Source organism: Sciurus carolinensis, chromosome 11 (assembly GCF_902686445.1).
Source record: "Sciurus carolinensis chromosome 11, mSciCar1.2, whole genome shotgun sequence".
Lineage (NCBI taxonomy): Eukaryota > Metazoa > Chordata > Mammalia > Rodentia > Sciuridae > Sciurus > Sciurus carolinensis.
The window spans coordinates 79,421,262-79,440,756 of record NC_062223.1 but is presented as its reverse complement, the minus strand read 5'-3'; the positions used below and the strand labels follow the sequence as shown (position 1 = coordinate 79,440,756).

General features: G+C 34.5%; 1 protein-coding gene and 1 non-coding gene across 2 annotated transcripts in view; one reads left to right on the top strand and one right to left on the bottom strand.

The window, feature by feature from the left end:
• Gdpd4 (glycerophosphodiester phosphodiesterase domain containing 4) overlaps window positions 1–19,495 on the top strand; it is a 106,274-nt gene that overhangs the window by 65,199 nt on the left and 21,580 nt on the right. The window contains exon 10 of the mRNA XM_047517999.1: window positions 6,831–6,987. Coding sequence (XP_047373955.1) covers window positions 6,831–6,987 — 157 coding nt within the window. The remainder of the gene's footprint in view (window positions 1–6,830; window positions 6,988–19,495) is intronic.
• Window positions 4,128–4,230, bottom strand: LOC124960786 (U6 spliceosomal RNA). Its single transcript, XR_007104118.1, has one exon. It is a non-coding gene; the product is annotated as a U6 spliceosomal RNA (small nuclear RNA).

Genomic DNA, 19,495 nt, shown 5'->3' with positions numbered 1-19,495 from the left:
ATATCTGTTAAGTTCATTTTTTTATAATATTTTTTAGGCCTGAAAAGTCTTTACTTAGTTTATGCTTGGATGGCCTATCCGTTGGTGAGAGAAATGTGTTGAAATCACCCAGTATTATTGTATTGGGGTCTACTTGCATCTATATGAAGTAGGGTTTCTTTTATGTAAGTAGATGCACTGTGTTTAGGACATAAATATTTACAATCATTATATCTTTCCTTGGATAAGTCCCTTAACCAGTATGAAGTGACCTTCTTTGTCTCTCCTGATTAATTTTGGCTTGAAGTCCTTTGTCAGATATGAAAGTAGGTACTCCTGCTTACTTTCAGCATCCACATGCATGGAATATCTTTTCCAGTCCTTTCACCTTCAGACTATGGATATATTTACTTATAAAGTGAATCTCTTGTAAATAACATATGGTAGTATATTATTTTTTAATAAACTCTGCCAACCTATATCTTTTAATTGGAGAGTTCAGACCATTTATATCACATGCTATTATAGCGATGCTTTTTATTTCTTGATATTTTTATTTATTTCTAATGTTTAATTCAAACTTGATTTTCTTTTATTTGGTTATTCTTCAGTGCAAGTCATCCATTTTCTGACTTTAATGTTTGACTTTCATTTCTTCTCATGTAATATTTTGTTCAATATTTTCTGTAGTACTGGCTTAGTAACCATGATTTCTTTTAGTTTCTGCTTATCTTGGAAGGTTTTTATTTCATCTTCAGTTCTGAAGAATAACTTTGATGAATATAGAAATCTTGGTTGGCACTCTTGTCTTTCAGGGTTTGGTATATATTATTTTGATCCGTCCTGGCTTTTAGAGTCTAGACTGAAAGATTAGAGGAAAGTCTAAACAACTTACCTCCAATTGGGACCTGCCATTTTTCTCTTGCAACCTTCAAAATTTTATACTTGTTTTATATGTAAGTCATTTTAATTTTAATTGTCTTTGGAGCATATCTTTCTTTAAAACCTTGTCTCTTTGGGGTTCTAAATGCCTTTATTTGAATTTCCATCTCATTCCTAAGGTTTGGAAGTTTTTCTGATGCTATTTCTCTGAAAATATTGTGTATTCCTTTAGTTTGTAGCTTGGGGTCTCCTTTTACCAATAATTGTTAGATTTGATCTCAGTGTTGTCCTGGATTTCTTGAATATTCTAGTCATGGTTTCTTATCTTTATTATTTACTTTGTTTTCAATATTATACACTTCATTTTTGAGGCCTGAAACTCTGTCTTCTGTATAGTCTGATCTGTTGATGATTCTTTCAGCTGAATTTTTAATTTGACCTACTGAATCCTTCATTTCTTGGATTTCTATGTGGTTATTTTTCAGAATCTCTCTCTCTCTCTCTCAAAATGTTCTTTCACTTCCTGTATTTTCTCCCTTAAAGTTTATTCCTTACATCTTCCTTTAGTTATTGAACATTTTAACTATCAACTTTTTAAATTCTTCACCTGGCATTTCCTCCACTGTGGTGTCAGTGGAGTCATTTGTGTTATGATCTATTTGGGATAGTTTGTTCCTCTGGCTCTTTTTTCACATTGCTAGTATTTTTGCCCATCTTCTGGGATGATTATCTCTTCTACTTTTATATGAAGGACTTTTTAATGAACTTATTTCTCTTCACTAAGTGCCCCAGGCTGGGCAAATATCTTTCAAAACTCTCATTCAACATGCACCTCCTGCTATGCCCAGTATCTGGTCCACTTTGAGAGAAAAAAATCAATCCCTTTCAGCTGCGGTTAGTTCAGAACAAAACTAAATACTAATAAAACTGTAAAAACTGATGGAAAGGGGCTGGGGTTGTGGCTCAGTGGTAGAACACTTGCCTAACATGTTTGAGGTACTGGGTTTGATTCTCAGAACCACATGTAAATAAAATGGATAAAATAACTGGAACAAAACAGGGATACCCTCTTTCACCACTCCTATTCAACAGAGTCCTTGAAACTCTAGCCAGAGTAGTCAGACAGATCAAAGAAATTAAAGGGATATGAGAAGGAAAAGAAGAACTCAAACTATCACTATTTGCTGGCAACATGATTCTATATTTAGAGGATCCAAAAATTCCACCTGAAAACTTCTAGAACTGATGAGTTCAGCAAAGTAGTAGGATATAAAATCAACATGCATAAATCTAATGCATTTCTATTCATAAGTTATGACTCCTCTGAAAGAGAAATTAGGGAAAAAAAACCATTCACAATAGCCTCAAAAAAAATATACTTAGGAATCAATCTAACAAAAGAGGTGAAAGACCTCCACAGAACACTAAAGAAAGAAATTAAAGAAAATCTTAGAAGATGGGAAGACCTCCCATATTCTTGGATAGGCAGAATTAATATTATCAAAATGGCCATACTACCAAAAGTGTCTTACAGATTCAATGCAATTCCAATTAAAATCCCAATGATGTACTTCATAGAAATAGAGAACGATCATGAAATTCATCTGGAAGTACAAAAGACCCAGAATAGCCAAAGCAGTCCTTAGCAGGAAGAATTAAACAGAAGGTATCACAATACCAGACCTTAAACTCTGCTATAGATCAATAGTAACAAAAATGATATGGTATTGGCACCAAAATAGACAGGTAGACAGTGGTACAGAATAAAGGACACAGAGACAAACCCACATAAATACAGTTATTTCATACTAGACAAAGGTGCCAAAAACATGCAATAGAGAAAAGATAGCCTCTTCAACAAATTGTACTGGCAAAACTGGAAATCCATATGCAATAAAATAAAATTAAACCCCTATCTCTCACCCTGCCCAAAACTCAACTCAAAATGGCTCAAGGACCTAGAAATTAGACAAGGGACCCTGCACCAAATAGAAAAAGTAGGCCCAAATCTTCATCATGTTGGCTTAGGACCAGAATTCCTTTACATGACTCCCAAAGCACAAGAAATAAAAGTAGGAATCAATAAACGGGATGGATTCAAACTAAAAAGCTTTTTCTCAATAAAGGAAACAATCAACAATGTGAAGAGAAAGCCTAGAGTGGGAGAAAATTTTGTCACACACGCTTCAGATAGAGCACTAACCTCCAGAATCTATAAAGAACTCAAAAAAACTTTACACCAAGAATACAAATAACCCAATCAATAAATGGGTTTAAGAAATGAACAGTCACTTCAGAGAAGAAGATCTACAAGCAGTCATATGAAAAAATGTTCAACATCTCTAGTAATAAGAGAAATGTAAATCAAAACTAACCCTAAGACTTCACTTCATCTCACTCCAATTAGAATGTCTTTTATCAAGAATACAAGCAATAATAGGTGTTGGCAAGGATGTGGGGGAAAAGGTACACTCATACATTGTTGGTGGGGTTGCAAATTGGTGCAGCCATTGTGGAAAGTACTATAGAGATTCCTTAAAAAACCTGGAATGGAACCACCATTTGTCCCAGCTATCCCACTCCTTGACCTATACCCAAAGGACTTAAAACCAGCATACTATAGTGAAACAGCAACATCAATGTTTATAGCGGCTCAATTCACAATAGCTAGATTGTGGAACCAACCTAGATGCCCTTCAGTAGATGAATGGATAAAGAAACTGTGGTATATATACACAATAGAATATTATTCAGCCATAAAGAATAATAAAATTATGGCATTTGCAGGTAAATGGATGGAGTTGAAGAATATTATGCTAAGTGAAATAAGCCAATCCCCCAAAACCAAAGGCTGAATGTTTTCTTTGATAAGTGGTTGCTGATACATAATGGAGTGGGGAGAGCAGTAAGGGAAGAGTGGAGGAAATTTGGATTGTGTAGAGGGAAATGAGGGGAGGGGTAGGGGGAAAGAAGGATAGTGGAATGAGAGACCTCATTACCCTCTGTATGTGTATGATTACATGAATGGTGTGACTCTACATTGTGTACAACCAGAGAAATGAAAAGTTGTATTCCATTTGTGTACTTGAATCAAAATGCAAATAAATAAGTAAATAAACATCCATCAACATCTAAAAAATTTTTTAAAAACTGATTGAAAATCATCTGTATAATTTCACTAATTCTATTATAAAATAGAAGTAAAGTTCTTGAATAGTTTGAGAAATTAGGTATTAATGATAGTAAAATTGCTATTATATAGGGGTTAAAATATGGAATACCTCACAAATTTGCATGTTATCCTTGGGTAGTACCATGCTAATCTTCACTGTATCATTCCAATTTTAATATAGTTGTTTTTTTCAACATTTGAAATATGTTCCTGGTATGGGAATATAGCTCAATAATAGGGTGCTTGCCTAGCATATGATCTGGGTTCAATCTCCAGAGCTTCCTACTAGAAGTGTTGTTTCATAGTTTTCCCTCTTCTTTAATTTTTTTTATGAGAAGTCTGATGTGTGTTTGTCTGTATTCTTCTCTACATATGCTTTCCCCTGCCCCTGGCTACTTTTGACTTTTGACTTTTGAACTTTATTTTCATCATCAGCTTTTCACCAATTTGGTTAATAATGATTCTTAATACAGTGTGTGTGTGTGTGTGTGTGTGTGTGTGTGTGTACTCTTGTGTTCAAGCTTCCTGAGATTCAGTAAGCTTCTTGGATCTGCTAACGTATAAATTTTCATCAAAAAAATTTAACTTTTTATTTTTGTTTCTTTAAATGTTTTTTCTGTTCCACCTTTTTAGGACTTTATTTGCACGTATATAATACTGCTTGATACTGTCTCCTAGGTCTCTTATACCTTGTTATGTTTATGTCATTATTTCCATGTTTCATTTGGGGATACATACACACACAGGTACATGTATGTTTATACGTATATTTATATTCATATTTTTGCATGTATATGTGGTATGGGATTTGAACCCAGGGCCTCATACATGATAGGCAAACACTCTACCACTGAGCTACACCGTATCCCTTTTTAAAATTTTTATTCAGAGACAAGTCTTACTAAGTTGCTCAAGCTGGTCGCAGACTTGCAATTCTCCTGCCTTAGTCTCCTGAGTTTCTGGGATTACAGGTAATGCACCATCACACCCAGATCTTTTTGTTTTGTTTTGTTTTGTTTTGTATTAGAGATTGAACCCAGGAGATGCTGAGCCACATCCACAGCCCTTTTTTTGTTTCATTTTGAGATAGGGTTTCACTAAGTTGCTTAGGACCTAACTAAATTGCTGAGGCTGATCTTGAATTTGGGATCCTCCTACCTCAGGATCAGTCCCAAATTGCTGGGATTATAGGAATGCACCACCACACCTGTTGTGACCAACTCTTTTAGATAGAGCCTGTTGCTGCATCTTTAATTCACTAGTGTTATATGATCTGCAGTATCTGATCTTCTGTAAATTTTATCCACTGGAATTTTTATTTCAGTTGTTATATTTTTCATCTCTAGAGTTTCCATTTCTTTTTTCTTTGTTTCTATCATAGGTTTGTTTTCCTTTACACCTATTGTGTACATCATTTATATTTTGTTATATATTATTTAATACCCTTGTGTACTAATTCTGTCATCTTTCATTTTTGAGATTATCTCTATTGAGTTACTTCTGTGTATATCACATATTTCTACATCTCTGTATCTCTAGTAAGTTTTGGTTACATGTTAGACTATGAAGTTTTATATTGCTTGATGCTATAATTTATTGTGTTCCTTTAAAAAATGTTAGACTTTTTCTAACATAATTATTTCTAGACTAGTTTGATCCTTTGGAGGACTGGTTTTAAGTTATTTTATGGGAAGCTGTAAAGTGGCTCTAAAGCTATTATAGTTCTAAATTACCCCTATTTCTAAGGTGTGGTCTGGAGGCTTTAAAGTATGCCCATATAATTACTGATATCTTTCTTCTTTTGCTTGAGGGAGCTTGAATGATTCACATCCCTATGTCAGCTTTATAATTTGTCTCATAACCTTCTGATAATTTTTCTTTTCTTGAAAGTTGTTTTTGCCAAACTTCATGGAGTTTTACTCTGCATGTGTACAGACTGATATTTAGCCATGTACTCAAGGGATTTCAGCAAGATGGCTGGGTCCCTTTTAGGTTCCCCTTGTCTGTGAAACTAAAAAGATTATCATAACTAAAGAATAACAGAAGAATGGAGTTAGGACATGTACCACAGGTTAGTAATCACATGCAGGAAGTAAACCTGGGTAATAGTATAGCTTACTTCATTTGTTTCCCTTTTCTCAGAGATCATAATACTGTGCTCCCAATTCTCCATTGACTGAACAGTTAATGCCTTTATTTCTACTTGTTTATGGCAGGAAAGTAAATTCCCAACCTTTACTCCCTCCTGACCATTATAGATGTTTTCTTCACAGGTATTTTATTTAAAAAGCATTTTATAAAATCAGAGGTTCTCCAAAGCAGTTAGTAAGTAGCAGAACCAGGAACTTGTCTAATGATAATATCTGATATGAAGGTTCTAAGCCCACAAATACTCAGATCAGGCTAAGCATCAGAAAAACAGAGAAAGATTGTATGGAAGCCTTCTTAGTATGATCCTGGGGACCTAGAACCCTGCCTTGTCCTTATCCCCTTCACTTTATTCTCAGGCCACTACTATACCTATTGCTTTCCCAATGTCAGAAAGTCTCTAAATAGGAAAACTGCTCTTTTCCCATCACTAATATGATTATATGCATGAAAGATTGATCCCTGGAGCAGAAAAATATTGATATCAAAGTTTAAATGACTGGTTCTTAGGCCTTTGTTGAGATTTAAGAGGTAGTAAAGAGCCCTAGTAAGACCTTGAACCTTGAAGGACTTTCTGGGGATTGTGTCTGACAGGGTGGCTTATTTCAGCATGTCTTCCTCTTCCCCCTTTATCTCCCTTTACCTGCAGTTTTGATCATGTGCCTTATCTCATGCATGACTATGACCTGAGACGAACAACCAATATCAAGGAAGTTCTGCCTGAAGCTGCCTTTAGACACCCTGCCTTCTTCACTTGGGATTTCCTAAAGACTCTAAATGCTGGAAAATGGTTTATAAAACCAGAGGTAAGACATTCCTCAGTTCTACAAACTTGTATTGCATTCCTCTTTTATATGAATTAATTTGTTGCTCTTGGAGATAAAGGCCAAAGGTAAAGATAGACAAGTGTACACACAATTTCATGCCAGTGAGGTAGCAGGGTGAAGGGCTTTTCTGGTAATGCAGTGAGTCTGATTGCTGCTCTTTACATTCACAGAAGGTCTGAAAATAAACTTGTCAACTTGTCATTTAATTCCTATTTACCCAAGTATTTTATTAACTTTGATAGTGTGCCCACTGTGTATATAGTATTTTCCTAGGTATTTTGAGTAGCTCACAGTCTTATCAATTAGGCAGACTAGGAATCATATTTATTCTTTGTTGAAGGCTTTTTTTATTTTGTTTTGTTTTGGTGATATGGGGATTGAACTAGGGACTTCACATACTGGGCAAGCATTCTACCACTGAGCTATTTTCTCAATCTGGAAATGTATTTATTCTTTTTTTCTTAATTTTTTTCTTTTTTGGTACTGGGCACCGAATTCGTGGGCCCTCCACCACTGAGCCACATGCCCAGCCCTTTATTTTTTGTATTTTATTTAGAGACAGGGTCTCACTAAGTTGCTTAGGGCCTCGCTAAGTTGCTGAGGCTGACTTTGAACTTGTGACCCTCCTGCCTCAGCCTCCCAAGCCACTAGGATTACAGGCACGTGCCACCACACCTGGTTTGAAACATATTTATTCGATTCCTTCTTTCTGTTCAACAAATAGATAGTGAGTACCTACTGGATACTAAGCACATGAAATCTAATGATGAATAAGAATACATACCTCCAGCCATAATGGAGTTCACAAGGCAAATATAACAGAAAATTATGACACATTGTGATAAGTGAGTTAATTTCAGTTTGTTTCAGGAACACACAAGAATAACTTCTAGTTCAGTCTGAGGGATGGGGATGACTGATACTGGAAGGAGTAGACTAATAATGGGTACTGTAAAATATAAAGCCCATACTGTGTAGAATGTAGTTTTCAGGCAAGAGTGAGTAGTTCCTCTTGAGGAAGTGAGAGAATGCAGAGGTACCATTTGTGCTAAGGGGAGATCATTACTAAAGAGAACCATGGGCAATGGTGGTGATGTGTTTCAGAGGTTACATGATACGAGAGTGTGCACAGGAGTATGTTTGTATGTGTGTGTGAGAGACATGGAGGGAAGATATATATATAGAGAGAGAAGGAAGGGATGGGAGTAGATTAGGAAAAGAATCAGGAGAACATATTGATGGAAGATTATAGAAATTCTTAAATAACACATTCTTAAATAAGTTAGCTTAGAATTATCTTTTGAGTGTTTTGTTTTAGGGTTATTTTGTTTTTGTTTTTGTTTCCTTTTTGTGGTTCGGGGGATTGAACTCAGGAACCACTGAGCTACTCCCCAGCACTTTTTAATTTTTTTAGTTTTGAAACAGAATCTCTCTAAATTGCCCAGGTTGGCCCCAAACTTGTGATTCTCCTACCTTAGCCTCCCAAGTAACTGGGATTACCAAAGTGTACCACTGCATTCAGCTCTTTTGAGTATTTTAAAATGTGTAAAAATTCAGATTTTAATTTTTAAAGGTCAAATTTGCCTTCTCAGGATAAAGAAAACAAAACAACTTACATTTTATAGATTATCTTATAGCTAGGGATAATACATGTGACATAGGTTCTGCCCAGATATAATCATTTGAGACTTTGATTTTGAAAATAGATATTTTAGTAGGATAGATATCAGGCATCCATATTGATAGCACATGTGACAGCAAAGATACCACAGTATGTGGAGTATGACACATACCACAGTATGTGTCATTTGTGGTAATAGCTCCCTTATCAGGTAACTGTAAATAAAAAATAAATATTAGGGGTTTTTTTCTTTTTTTTAATTTTTGGTGGTGCTGGGGGTTGAACCCAGGGCCTCATGCTTGCAAGCACTCTACCAACTGAGCTATCTCCCCAACCCCTAGGGTATTTTTTAAATGGTGAATTAGGATAAAATGGAATTTTATTTATGTTTGATGTTAATCTTGAAGGCTATTTGATTATGTTTCACATAAAAATAGTGAAAAATGAGGAATTATGTAAAGATAGACTTCAGAGACTCCACTTCAGATTTATTCTATTAGCTAGTGCAAATATAAGAGATAGCTGGGGACTGGAGTTGTGACTCAGTGTTAGAGCACTTGCCTGGCATGTGTGAGGCCCTGGGTTCAATACTCAGCACCACATAGAAATAAATAAAATTGAACAAAAGATTCATTGACAACTAAAAATATATATATTTAAAATAAAAAGAGAGATAGCTGAAAGTAGATTTGTAATAACCATAGCTCCTTAAAATATTTGTTCTCAAGGAGTACATAGTATATAAATGCTGTTTTCTTATGTGGAAATAATGGAGTTACTCTAATATTCCAGGTTTCTATGTATATGTAGACTATGTAATGTGTCTCATCATACATGAATACATGAGCACATAAAATCTAGATATATATATCAACATGTATATCAGATTAGCTAGCCATAGTTATTAATGTTTTGGCAAATGGGTATTGTAGATGAAAGGGCTGCTAGATATCTGATGTACAATGTGTTGCTCAGAAAAGTCTCATTAGGATTTGTAGAATTAAATTTATTTTTAAAAATTGAGCCAATATTTCATCATTCTGAGATTTTTGTTGGAGCAGTAGTGCTAATGAGTGAGTGGCTGATGATTTTAGTTAATATGTGACTTTTCTTGGTGGTTCTTATTAGAACTTAGTGATCCTTATTGTTGAGAGACAATAATAGTCATTTTTCATGTCAGTGGTCATGGTTAGATACAATGGGAACTATGATATTTAATATTTTTTATTAAATATAATGTTTCATTGTACTATTAGTGTGACTAATGAGAAGTATCCTGAAACCAGGGATTCAAATAAGATTATTTAGGAGACTTTAGGTTTGATTGGATCCTTTCTTTGTTTTCATGCTGTGTGGTCAGAAGGTGGTTGAAATGACGTTAGCATATGATTTAAATGATTTTGGGGTTGGGTAATTTTTTACAGCAGAACTTAATGGTAAAGATTATTCTGGTGATTCTTTATTGGCATAGGTGTGATTAATTGATGATGGTTATAAATTGATCATTATTCATCAGCATATTTATTGTTCTTGAGATTACTCGTGAAAAGCAGTCTGTGTGGTAGTAACCTTTTTGTTACTGTAATACCTGAGATAATCAACTTTAATGAAAAAAGGTCTATTTTAGCTCACAGTTTTAGAGGTTTCAGTTCATGATCAATTGGCCCTATTGCTTTTGGGCCTGTGCTGAACATCATGGTGAGGAACACGTGGCAGAGCATTCACTTTAGACTATGAAGTGAAAAAGAGAAAGAGGAAAGGACTGGGTCCCATAATCCCCTTCAAGGCATGTCCTGCAGTGACCTAAGACCTCCCACAATGGATCTCTCCCTCTTAAAGATCCCACCACTTCCCAGTAGTACCACTCTAAACGATAAAACCTTTAACACATGGGTCTTTGGAGGAACATTCCAGATCCAAACTATAGCATTCTGATTGATAATGAAATAAGAATAAATACAAAAGTCTGGGAGTTGTTCCTAGAAGCTCAGCCAAATTCCTGTTTCTTTCATTTAATTTTTTTTTTAGTTTTACATAACAGTAGAATGTATTTTGGCAAATTATACCTACACAGAGTATAACTTATTCTAATTAGGATCCTATTCTTGTGGTTGTACGTAATGCAGAGTTAACTCTGTGTATTCAAATACAAGGCTAGGAAAGTTATGTCCAATTAATTCTACTTTCCTTCCTATTCCCCTACACCTTCCTTCCCTTGTTTTGGGTTAACTTCCACATATCAGAACATTGGGCCTTTGCATTTGGGGGATTGGCTTATTTTACTTAGCATGATAGTCTCCACTTCTGTCCATTTATCAGCAAATGCCAATTTCATTCCTCTTTATGACTGAGTGTTATTCAATTGTGTATATATACCACATTTTCTTTATCCATTCATCTGTTGAAGGACACCTAGGTTGTTTCTAGAGCTTGGCTATTGTGATTTGAGCTGCTATCAACATTGATGTGACTGGTCACTATAGTATGCTGACTTTAAGTCCTTTGGGTATAGACCAAGGAGTGGGATAACTAGGTCCAATGGTGGTTCCAGTCCAAGTTTTCTGAGGAATCTTCATACTGCTTTCCATAGTGGTTTCACCAATTTGCAGTCCCATCAACAATGTATGAAAGTAACTTCCTCCCCATGTCCTTGCCAACATTTATTGTTACTTATATTCTTGATAATTACCATTCTGACTGGAGTGAGATGTAATCTTAGTATAGTTTTAATTTGCATTTCTCTAATTGCTAGAGATGTTGAACATTTTTTCATATATTTTTTGACCATTTGTATTTCTTCTAAAGTGCTTGCTTGCAAATTCCTCTTTCTTCAGCTCAACCAACATTTGTGAATTTCTTATATCCTTTGGGAAAGTTTAATTTTCACAATGATAGAGATACAATTTTCATACAAATAGCATGAGTACAGTTTTTGTTTTAGCACATTAATGAGGGACTAAGCAGGATGTCAAAACCCACTCAAGAGAAGTGAGAAATCAACCAGTGGAACAAAGAAAATCTGAAATTAGATTGCTAAATTAGACACATACTTGGTTAATATACAAATGACAATAAAGTCATAACCTTTGGGGTTATCTTCCACAAAAGAAATCATTCACATTGTTATTAGACAAAAATCATTTTTGTTTTCTTCAGTTTTCTACAAGTTAACATCTACGTTTACATAATCTTGCTCTAATCAGAAGTAAAGAAGAATTCAAGTAAAGTACATTCCCCTAAGAATCAGATAGATAACCTTTAGATGCTCTTAATATCTGCCATGATATTTTATGTTAAGCAATCAACTCTTTGCTTTATTTCTAAGTTTTGAATAATTTAACAGTCTTCTGTTATTATCATAATTTATATTGATTATTAAGAAGGATCAACTAATAGGCATAAGGTTCCTTGTTATGTAATCAGCACATCTAGAGTTAGATTGTATTAAACAAATACTAAGGCCATTAAGTTAGTTTCAGAGATTATTTAGAGAATCTATAGTTTCTTTTTTGATGATACTGGGCATTGAACCCAGGGGTGCCCTACCACTGAACCGTGTCCCCAACCCTTTTTATTTTGTGACAGTCTTGATAAGTTGCTGAGGCTGGCCTTAAACTTGCAATACTCCTACCTCAGCCCCTGGAGTGGCTGGGATTATAGGCATGTACCACCACATCCACCTAAAGTTTCATTTTTAATAGTACCTATCATTTCAGAGATCTTTTTATCACTATTACTTATAAAATAAAATGTTCATCTCCATAGTATTTTACCTATATATTTATAAATGTAGGCAAATTTGCTTTCCTTTTTATGCTAGACTGTGACCTTCCTAATGACCTGTTATGCTAGGCTGGTATACAACAGATAGCAGATAGCTCACTAAGCTAGGCTAATCAACATTTGTTCCAAATATAAATTATACTGTATCTTTGATGGGGACAAGGAGTTTGTCATATCTGGTTGAATAGAATATGTTCTTAAATATGATCCTCCAGATATGGCCTTGATTGCACTATTTATTCAGGAAAAGGACAGATTTTGCTTAGGTTATTAAACCTAAGAAAATTGAACCTAAGCATTGCCATGAAAAGTAAGAGAAGCAGTAAAAATATTTCTGAATTCCAAGGGGTCAGTGAGATATGACAGTAAATACAAAGAATATTTATCACAAGCAAAGGAGTCAAAGAAAGACTTTTTATGCCCATCAGAAAACAAAGTTCAAAATGAATAGTCTTAATTAGGTTGCACTTATCCATTCATTCAGTCTGGCATAGTTAATGTCTTACTACATGTTGGGTTATCAGTCAACTTCACAAAGCTCCAAATCCAAAATATGACCTTGAAAATCTTGGCTAATTCTCCCAATACAACTGATCAGTGTCTACTGGAGATGGCAGTGTCATTTTACACTGGGAAGCCTGTTTCTATGAAATTATTTTTTATAGTATCAATAGATGAGTATATGTGTCACAGTCCTTTCAACTAAGATTTTGAGTCTGTCATTCCCAATTTCTCATTTGTATCTTAGGGAAGAAACCTTCCTACAAGAATGGGAATAAAGCAGAAACCATTTGATGGTAACACACTGAATTAGACTGATTAATTTATTATGATAAGCAACAATATCAGAAAAGAGAAGAATGAAATGCTCTATTAATAGAGTATAATACATAATTATTTTTTAAAGTTTTGGTCTGTTTACCTTGAAGGTAAGAACATATTATGGGCATGAGAATATTAACAGATATCTTGGTACTTTGAATCCATCCTTTTATCTCTATGATAATGTGTGTAGAGCTTCCTTTTTTATATTTTACAGTTCCTCCCACATTAAGAAATGAAAAACCACAATGTCTGAGATTAAAAATTCATAGGCTATTCATAAAGGATAAGTAGTTTTCTTTTCTAATAAAGTTGTTATCTGAATTGATATTAGGGTAATGCTGGCCTCATAAAATGAGTTAAAAAATGTTCATCTTCTTCTGTTTCCTGGAAGAGATTGTGTAGAGCTGGAGTTATTTTTTTTTTTTATATGTTCAGTGGAATTCAACAGTGAACACACGTGGATTTGTAATTTTCTTTGTTGGAAGGTTTTTACTTATTAATTCAATTTCATCAATAGATATAGGCCTTTCATTCTTCTTGAGTGAACATTAATTGTATCTTTTGAGGAAATGATCTATATCATCTTCTTTTGAGGAAATGATCTATATCATCTAAGTTCTTTAATTTGTAGACAGTTGTTTATAATATTTCTTTATTGTCCTTTTAATGATGAAGATCCTGATTCTCATAATATGTGATCACTTGTCAGCTGGCTAGAGATTTAATAATTATATTGATCTTATCAGAAATAGTGATTAGTGTCATTGTTTTTTCTGTTTTTCTATATTTAGTTTCACTGATTTCTGCTCACATTTTTATTTCTTTTGCTTGATTTGGGTTTGATTTTTTTATCTTCTTTTTCTACTTAAGGTAGAAACGTATGTTCCTGATTTTAGATTTTTTTCTTAATATTATAAGCATTTAATATTATGTGTTTACCTGTACACACTGTTTCACCTTTATCACACAGATTTGATATGCTATAATTTTAATTTTTATTATTAAGTTCAAAATATTTTAAAGTTTCACTGGAGCCTGTTCATTAACCCATGGATTATTGGCGCCATCTATTTCCTACCACTTTGACATTTGACACGGTTCTGCTGGAGTAGAGGATCCGACACTTGACATGGTTTTGTTGGAGTAGAGGACTCAACACTTGACATGGTTCTGTTGAAAGATCATCCTCCTTCTTGGGGGACATAGGCATGGCATGTCTCCATGTGTAGTTGCTTTTTAATATTAATAATCAATATATCATTAGAAACTTATTGGAAAAACATTGGGAAAGTTTTACTGTATTGGGACACAAAATAGTGCACAATAAAAATTTAGTAGTAATACATAGGTAAAATATATGAAAATAAACAATTGTAGCTATGCTCAAGTTAAAAGGAACCTATGATAACTTTAGTATGATAACTTCTAACTGTAGATGGATAAAGAGGCATTCCTCTGAGCTTGGATGCGGTGGTTAGCCTTTGTTGCTTTCCTAATTTTAATAATTGATTCTAGAGATACTTTACATAATAAAAATGTTTAGGTTAGTCATAAATATAATTCGTTTTTTTCCTATGTTTAGTCTAATTCTTTGAGAATCAAAATAAGATTGTAGTTCGTCATTAAATGAAATAGAATAGACTAAATATTAACTATAAATTGATTTCTTTGCCTTTTGTTAATAATAGTAAAAGCTTTTCACTGTTAAACACTGGAGTTCATGGTGGGGTGGTTTCTCAGAAAATCTAGTGACATATTTGTTTTAGAAATTAAAAGTTAACAGATCACGGTGCCCTTAATTTAACCGGGGGACAAGGTTGTTTTAATCTAGCTGGGAAATAAGGTTGTTTTGGTCTGGGCTGTCATATAGAAAGAATGTGTACTTTGAGAAGAAGTACAGAAGTATAGATTGTACTTTTGAAGTTTTTTTTTTTTTATTTTGAACTAACCATAAAATGATATGATCATTACTAAAAAAAATGTATAAAAAGGCTGGCAAAAAAATAAAGATAGGGATTCAACCTCAGAACACTTGGTGTCTTTGTCTGCTGTTTCTCCACCAAGCCAACGCCTCCCATCCACCTAGAATCCCTGACCGCTGCTAGAGCTGGACCCCAGCAGATTATTTAGAAGCTTTTTTCAAATTTCCAAATATTTTTGAATTTTTAAGAATCTTCTTATTGATTTCCAGTTTAATTGTTATTCCACCTGAGTGAATACTTTGTATGACTTTTTACATACACTTATCTGTAAGATTTGTTTAATGGTTCAGAATATGGCATGTCTTGGTGAATGTTCCATGCGACAAGAACATAACCTGCTGTTGTGGAGTAGAGTGTTCTATGTCATTAGGCCCAGTTGAACAATAGTGTTGTTTAAGTTGTCTCTAGTCTTATGGATTCCCTGCTTATTTGTTCTACTGAGGAAGGTATGATGAAACCTTCAGCCATAATAGTTGATTTGTCTATTTTTCCTTTCAGATCTGTTTTTGCCTCATGCATTTTGACGCTCTGTTGTTAAAAGTATACTCGTTTATTGTTATGTCCTTTTGGAGAATTTAGCCCTTTCTTATGATATATGGTAGCACTTCCTTAAACTAACAGAAGAGAACTTCAAAAATCCTACATCTAGGGGCTGGGGAGATAGCTCAGTCGGTAGAGTGCTTTGCCTTGTAAGCACAAGGCCCTGGGTTCGATCCCCAGCACCCAAAAAAAAAAAAAAAAAAAAAAATCCTACATCTAGCCAGGCATGGTGGTATCACCTGTAATCCCAGCTACTGGGGTGGCTGAGGCAGGAAGATAGTAAATTTGAGGGTAACTTGGTCAACTTAGCAAGACCCTGTCTCAAAAAATAAAAAAAACTCAGTGGTAGAGTGACCTGAGTTTAATCCCTAGTACTGCAAAAACCCAAAACGACACCAACAAAAACCTACAGCTAACAACATTCTTAATGGTGAGAGGATGAATGCTTTCTTCCTAAAACTGGGAACAAGGCAAGAATGCCCTTCCTCACCACTGCTAGTCAGCATCACACTGGAAATCCTAGACAGTGTATTACAGCAGGAAAATTTTTAAAAGACTTACAGACGAATAGATTTTTTTTTTTTTTTTTTTTTTGGTGGTGCTGGGGATTGAACCCAGGGCCTTGTGCTTGACAGGCAAGCACTCTGCCAACTGAGCTCTCTCCCCAGCCCCAGATGAATAGATTTTAAGGGAAGGAGGCAAACTGTCTTTAGTCACACATAGCCTGATTGTCTAGGTAGAAATTTTGAAATAATCTGTTTTAAAAAGTTGCTAGAAGTAATAAGTGATGCCATAAGAGCCAAATCTGCATATAAAAGTCAGTAGTATTCCTATATACTAGTAATGAAGAGTTGGAATTTGAAATTAACAAAATAATGGCAGTGTAATAGCACTCAAAAAAAATCCAGTTCTTGGATGTAAATCTAAAAAAAAAAAACAGAATTTGTATACTGAAATCTTCAGAAGAAAAAGACCCAAAGATCTAAATTAATGGAAAGATACACTGTGTTTATACATTGAGTCAATATTGGTTCCAATTTGATTGGTAGCTTCAGTGCAATCCATATCAGAATTCAAGAAAATCTATTGTTATTAATCTTTTAATTGTGTATATTTATGGTGTACAACAGGTTGGATTTTCTGTTGTTTTGTTGGTTTTGATTTTGGTTTTTTGCAGTGCTGGGGATCAAACCCAGAGTCTCATACATGCTAGACAAGCCCTCTGCAGCTGAGCTACATCACAACCCCAGCAGGCTGTTTTGAAATATATGTACATTGTATAATGGATAAGTTAAGCTAATTAACATATATTATCTCACATACTTATTTTTATGGTGAGAATACTTAAAATCCACTGTTAACAATTAAGTATATAATACATTGTTATTAACTATAATAATCACGTGATAAAATAGATTCCTTGAAAATATTCCACTTATCTATATGAAATTTTGTATTCTCTGACCAACATCTTCCCAACATCCCCCCCAACCAATTCTGTTGTAACCTCTCTTCTACTCTCTGCTTCTGTTAGTTCAACTTGGTACACATAAATGAAATCATGTGTTATTTGTCCTTTGGTGCCAGACTTATTTTGTTTAGCATAATGTTCTCTGAGTTCATCCATACTGTCTCAAATGACAGAATTTCCTTTCTTTTTAAGACTGAATAGTATTCCATTGTATGTATGTGCCACATTTTCTTTATCTAGTCATCCACTGGTGGACACAGGTTCAGTTCATATTTGGCTATTGTGAATAATGCTACAGTGAACATGGGAGTACAGTTGTCTCTACCTTTCCTACTTGTCCCCAATAGTCCTTACATGTTATGATTTTTTTTTCTGTCTTTATTCCTTTTGTTTTTCAGTCATGGAAGTTTATATTAATAGATCTTCAAGCTCAGAGATTCTTCCCTCAGCATGCCCTAGGTTCTAATAAGTCCATCAAAGGCATTCTTTATTTTCATTAGTTTTTAAAATTATAGCTCTTTTGTTTTGTTGGTTCTTTTGTAGGATTTATATTTTTTCCTTACACCTGTTTTGCATACTATCTACTCTATCCCTTACAGCTCTTAGCCTATTATTCATTGTTTTTTTTTCAATTGTTGATCTGATAATTACCACATCCCTGGTTCCACTTCTTGCACTGTCTTCTCAATTGTTTTTTGCGTTTCAGTATGCCTTGTAATTTTTTTGATAGCTGAACGTGATGTCCCAGGTAAAAGGAACTACTATATACAGGTGTTTAATAATGTCATGATTAGGTATATGGGAGAAGTATATGTAGTTATATGACTGGACCATAGTCTTTTAGTGAGCCTGTGCTTCTGGACTGTGAACCTCAGAAGGACTTTTAAATTTCCTCACCTCAACCTCTTCAGATAGAACAGAATGGTTAAAGAGGGCTGAAATTATTTTTCTTCTTTTTACTTTGTTGTATTCTGATAAAACATGAGCAGGTTAGGCTCTGGTTAAACAGTTTCTTTTATTTATTTATTTATTTATTTATTTATTTATTTATTTATTTAGTACCTAGGATTGAACTAGGGTGCTTAACCACTGAGCAACATCCCAGTCTTTTTTTGTATTTTATTTTATTTTTTTAATTTTTATTTTTACAGATTGCATTTTCATTCGTTGTACACAAATGGGGTACAACTTCTCATTTCTATGGTTGTACACGAGGTAGATTTATACCATTCATGTAATCGTATATGTACATAGGGTAATGCCTGTCTCATTCTATCTTTCCTTCCCCCATCCACTCCCACTCCATTTTCCTGTACACCATTCAAAGTTCCTCCATTCTTCTCTTCCCCCCTGCCCACTCCCCCTCATTATGTATCATTATCCACTTATCAGAGAAAACATTCGGCCTTTGGTTTTTTGAGCTTGGCCTATTTCAGATAGCACGATATTCTCCAATCCCATCCATTTACCAGCAAATGCCATATTTTTATTCTTCTTTATGGCTGAGTAATATTCCATTGTGTATATATACCACAGTTTCTTTATCCATTCATCAATTGAAGGGCATCTAGGTTGGTTCCACAATCTAGCTATTGTGAATTGAGCATCTATGAACACTGATGTGGGTGCATCACTGTAGTATGTTGATTTTAAGTCCCTTGGGTATAGGCCAAGGAGTGGGATAGCTGGGTCAAATGGTGGATCCATTCCAAGTTTTTTGAGGAATCTCTGTAATGCTATCCAGAGTGAGTACACCAATTTGCAACTCCACCAGCAATGTATGAATGTACCTTTTTCCCCACATCCACGCCAACACTTAATATTGCTTGTGTTCTTGATAATAGCCAATCAAATTGGAGTTAGATGAAATCTTAGGGTGGTTTTAATTTGCATTTCTCTAGTTACTAGAGATGATGAGCACTTTTTCATATATTTGTTGATCCCCTGTATATCTTCTTCTGTGAAGTGTCTGCCCAGTTCCTTAGCCCATTTATTGATTGGGTTCTTTGTATTTTTGGTATAAAATATTTTGAGTTCTTTATTGATTCTGGAGATTAGTGCTCTGTCTGAAGTGTGTGTGGAAAAGATTTTTTTCCGCTCTGTAGGCTCTCATTTCACATTATTGATTGCTTCCTTTTCTGAGAAAAAGCTTTTTAGTTTGAATCCATTCCATTTATTGATTTCTGCTTTTATTTCTTGTGCTATGGGGGTCTTGTTAAGGAAGTCTGGTCCTAAGCCAACATGATGAAGATTCAGTCCTACTTT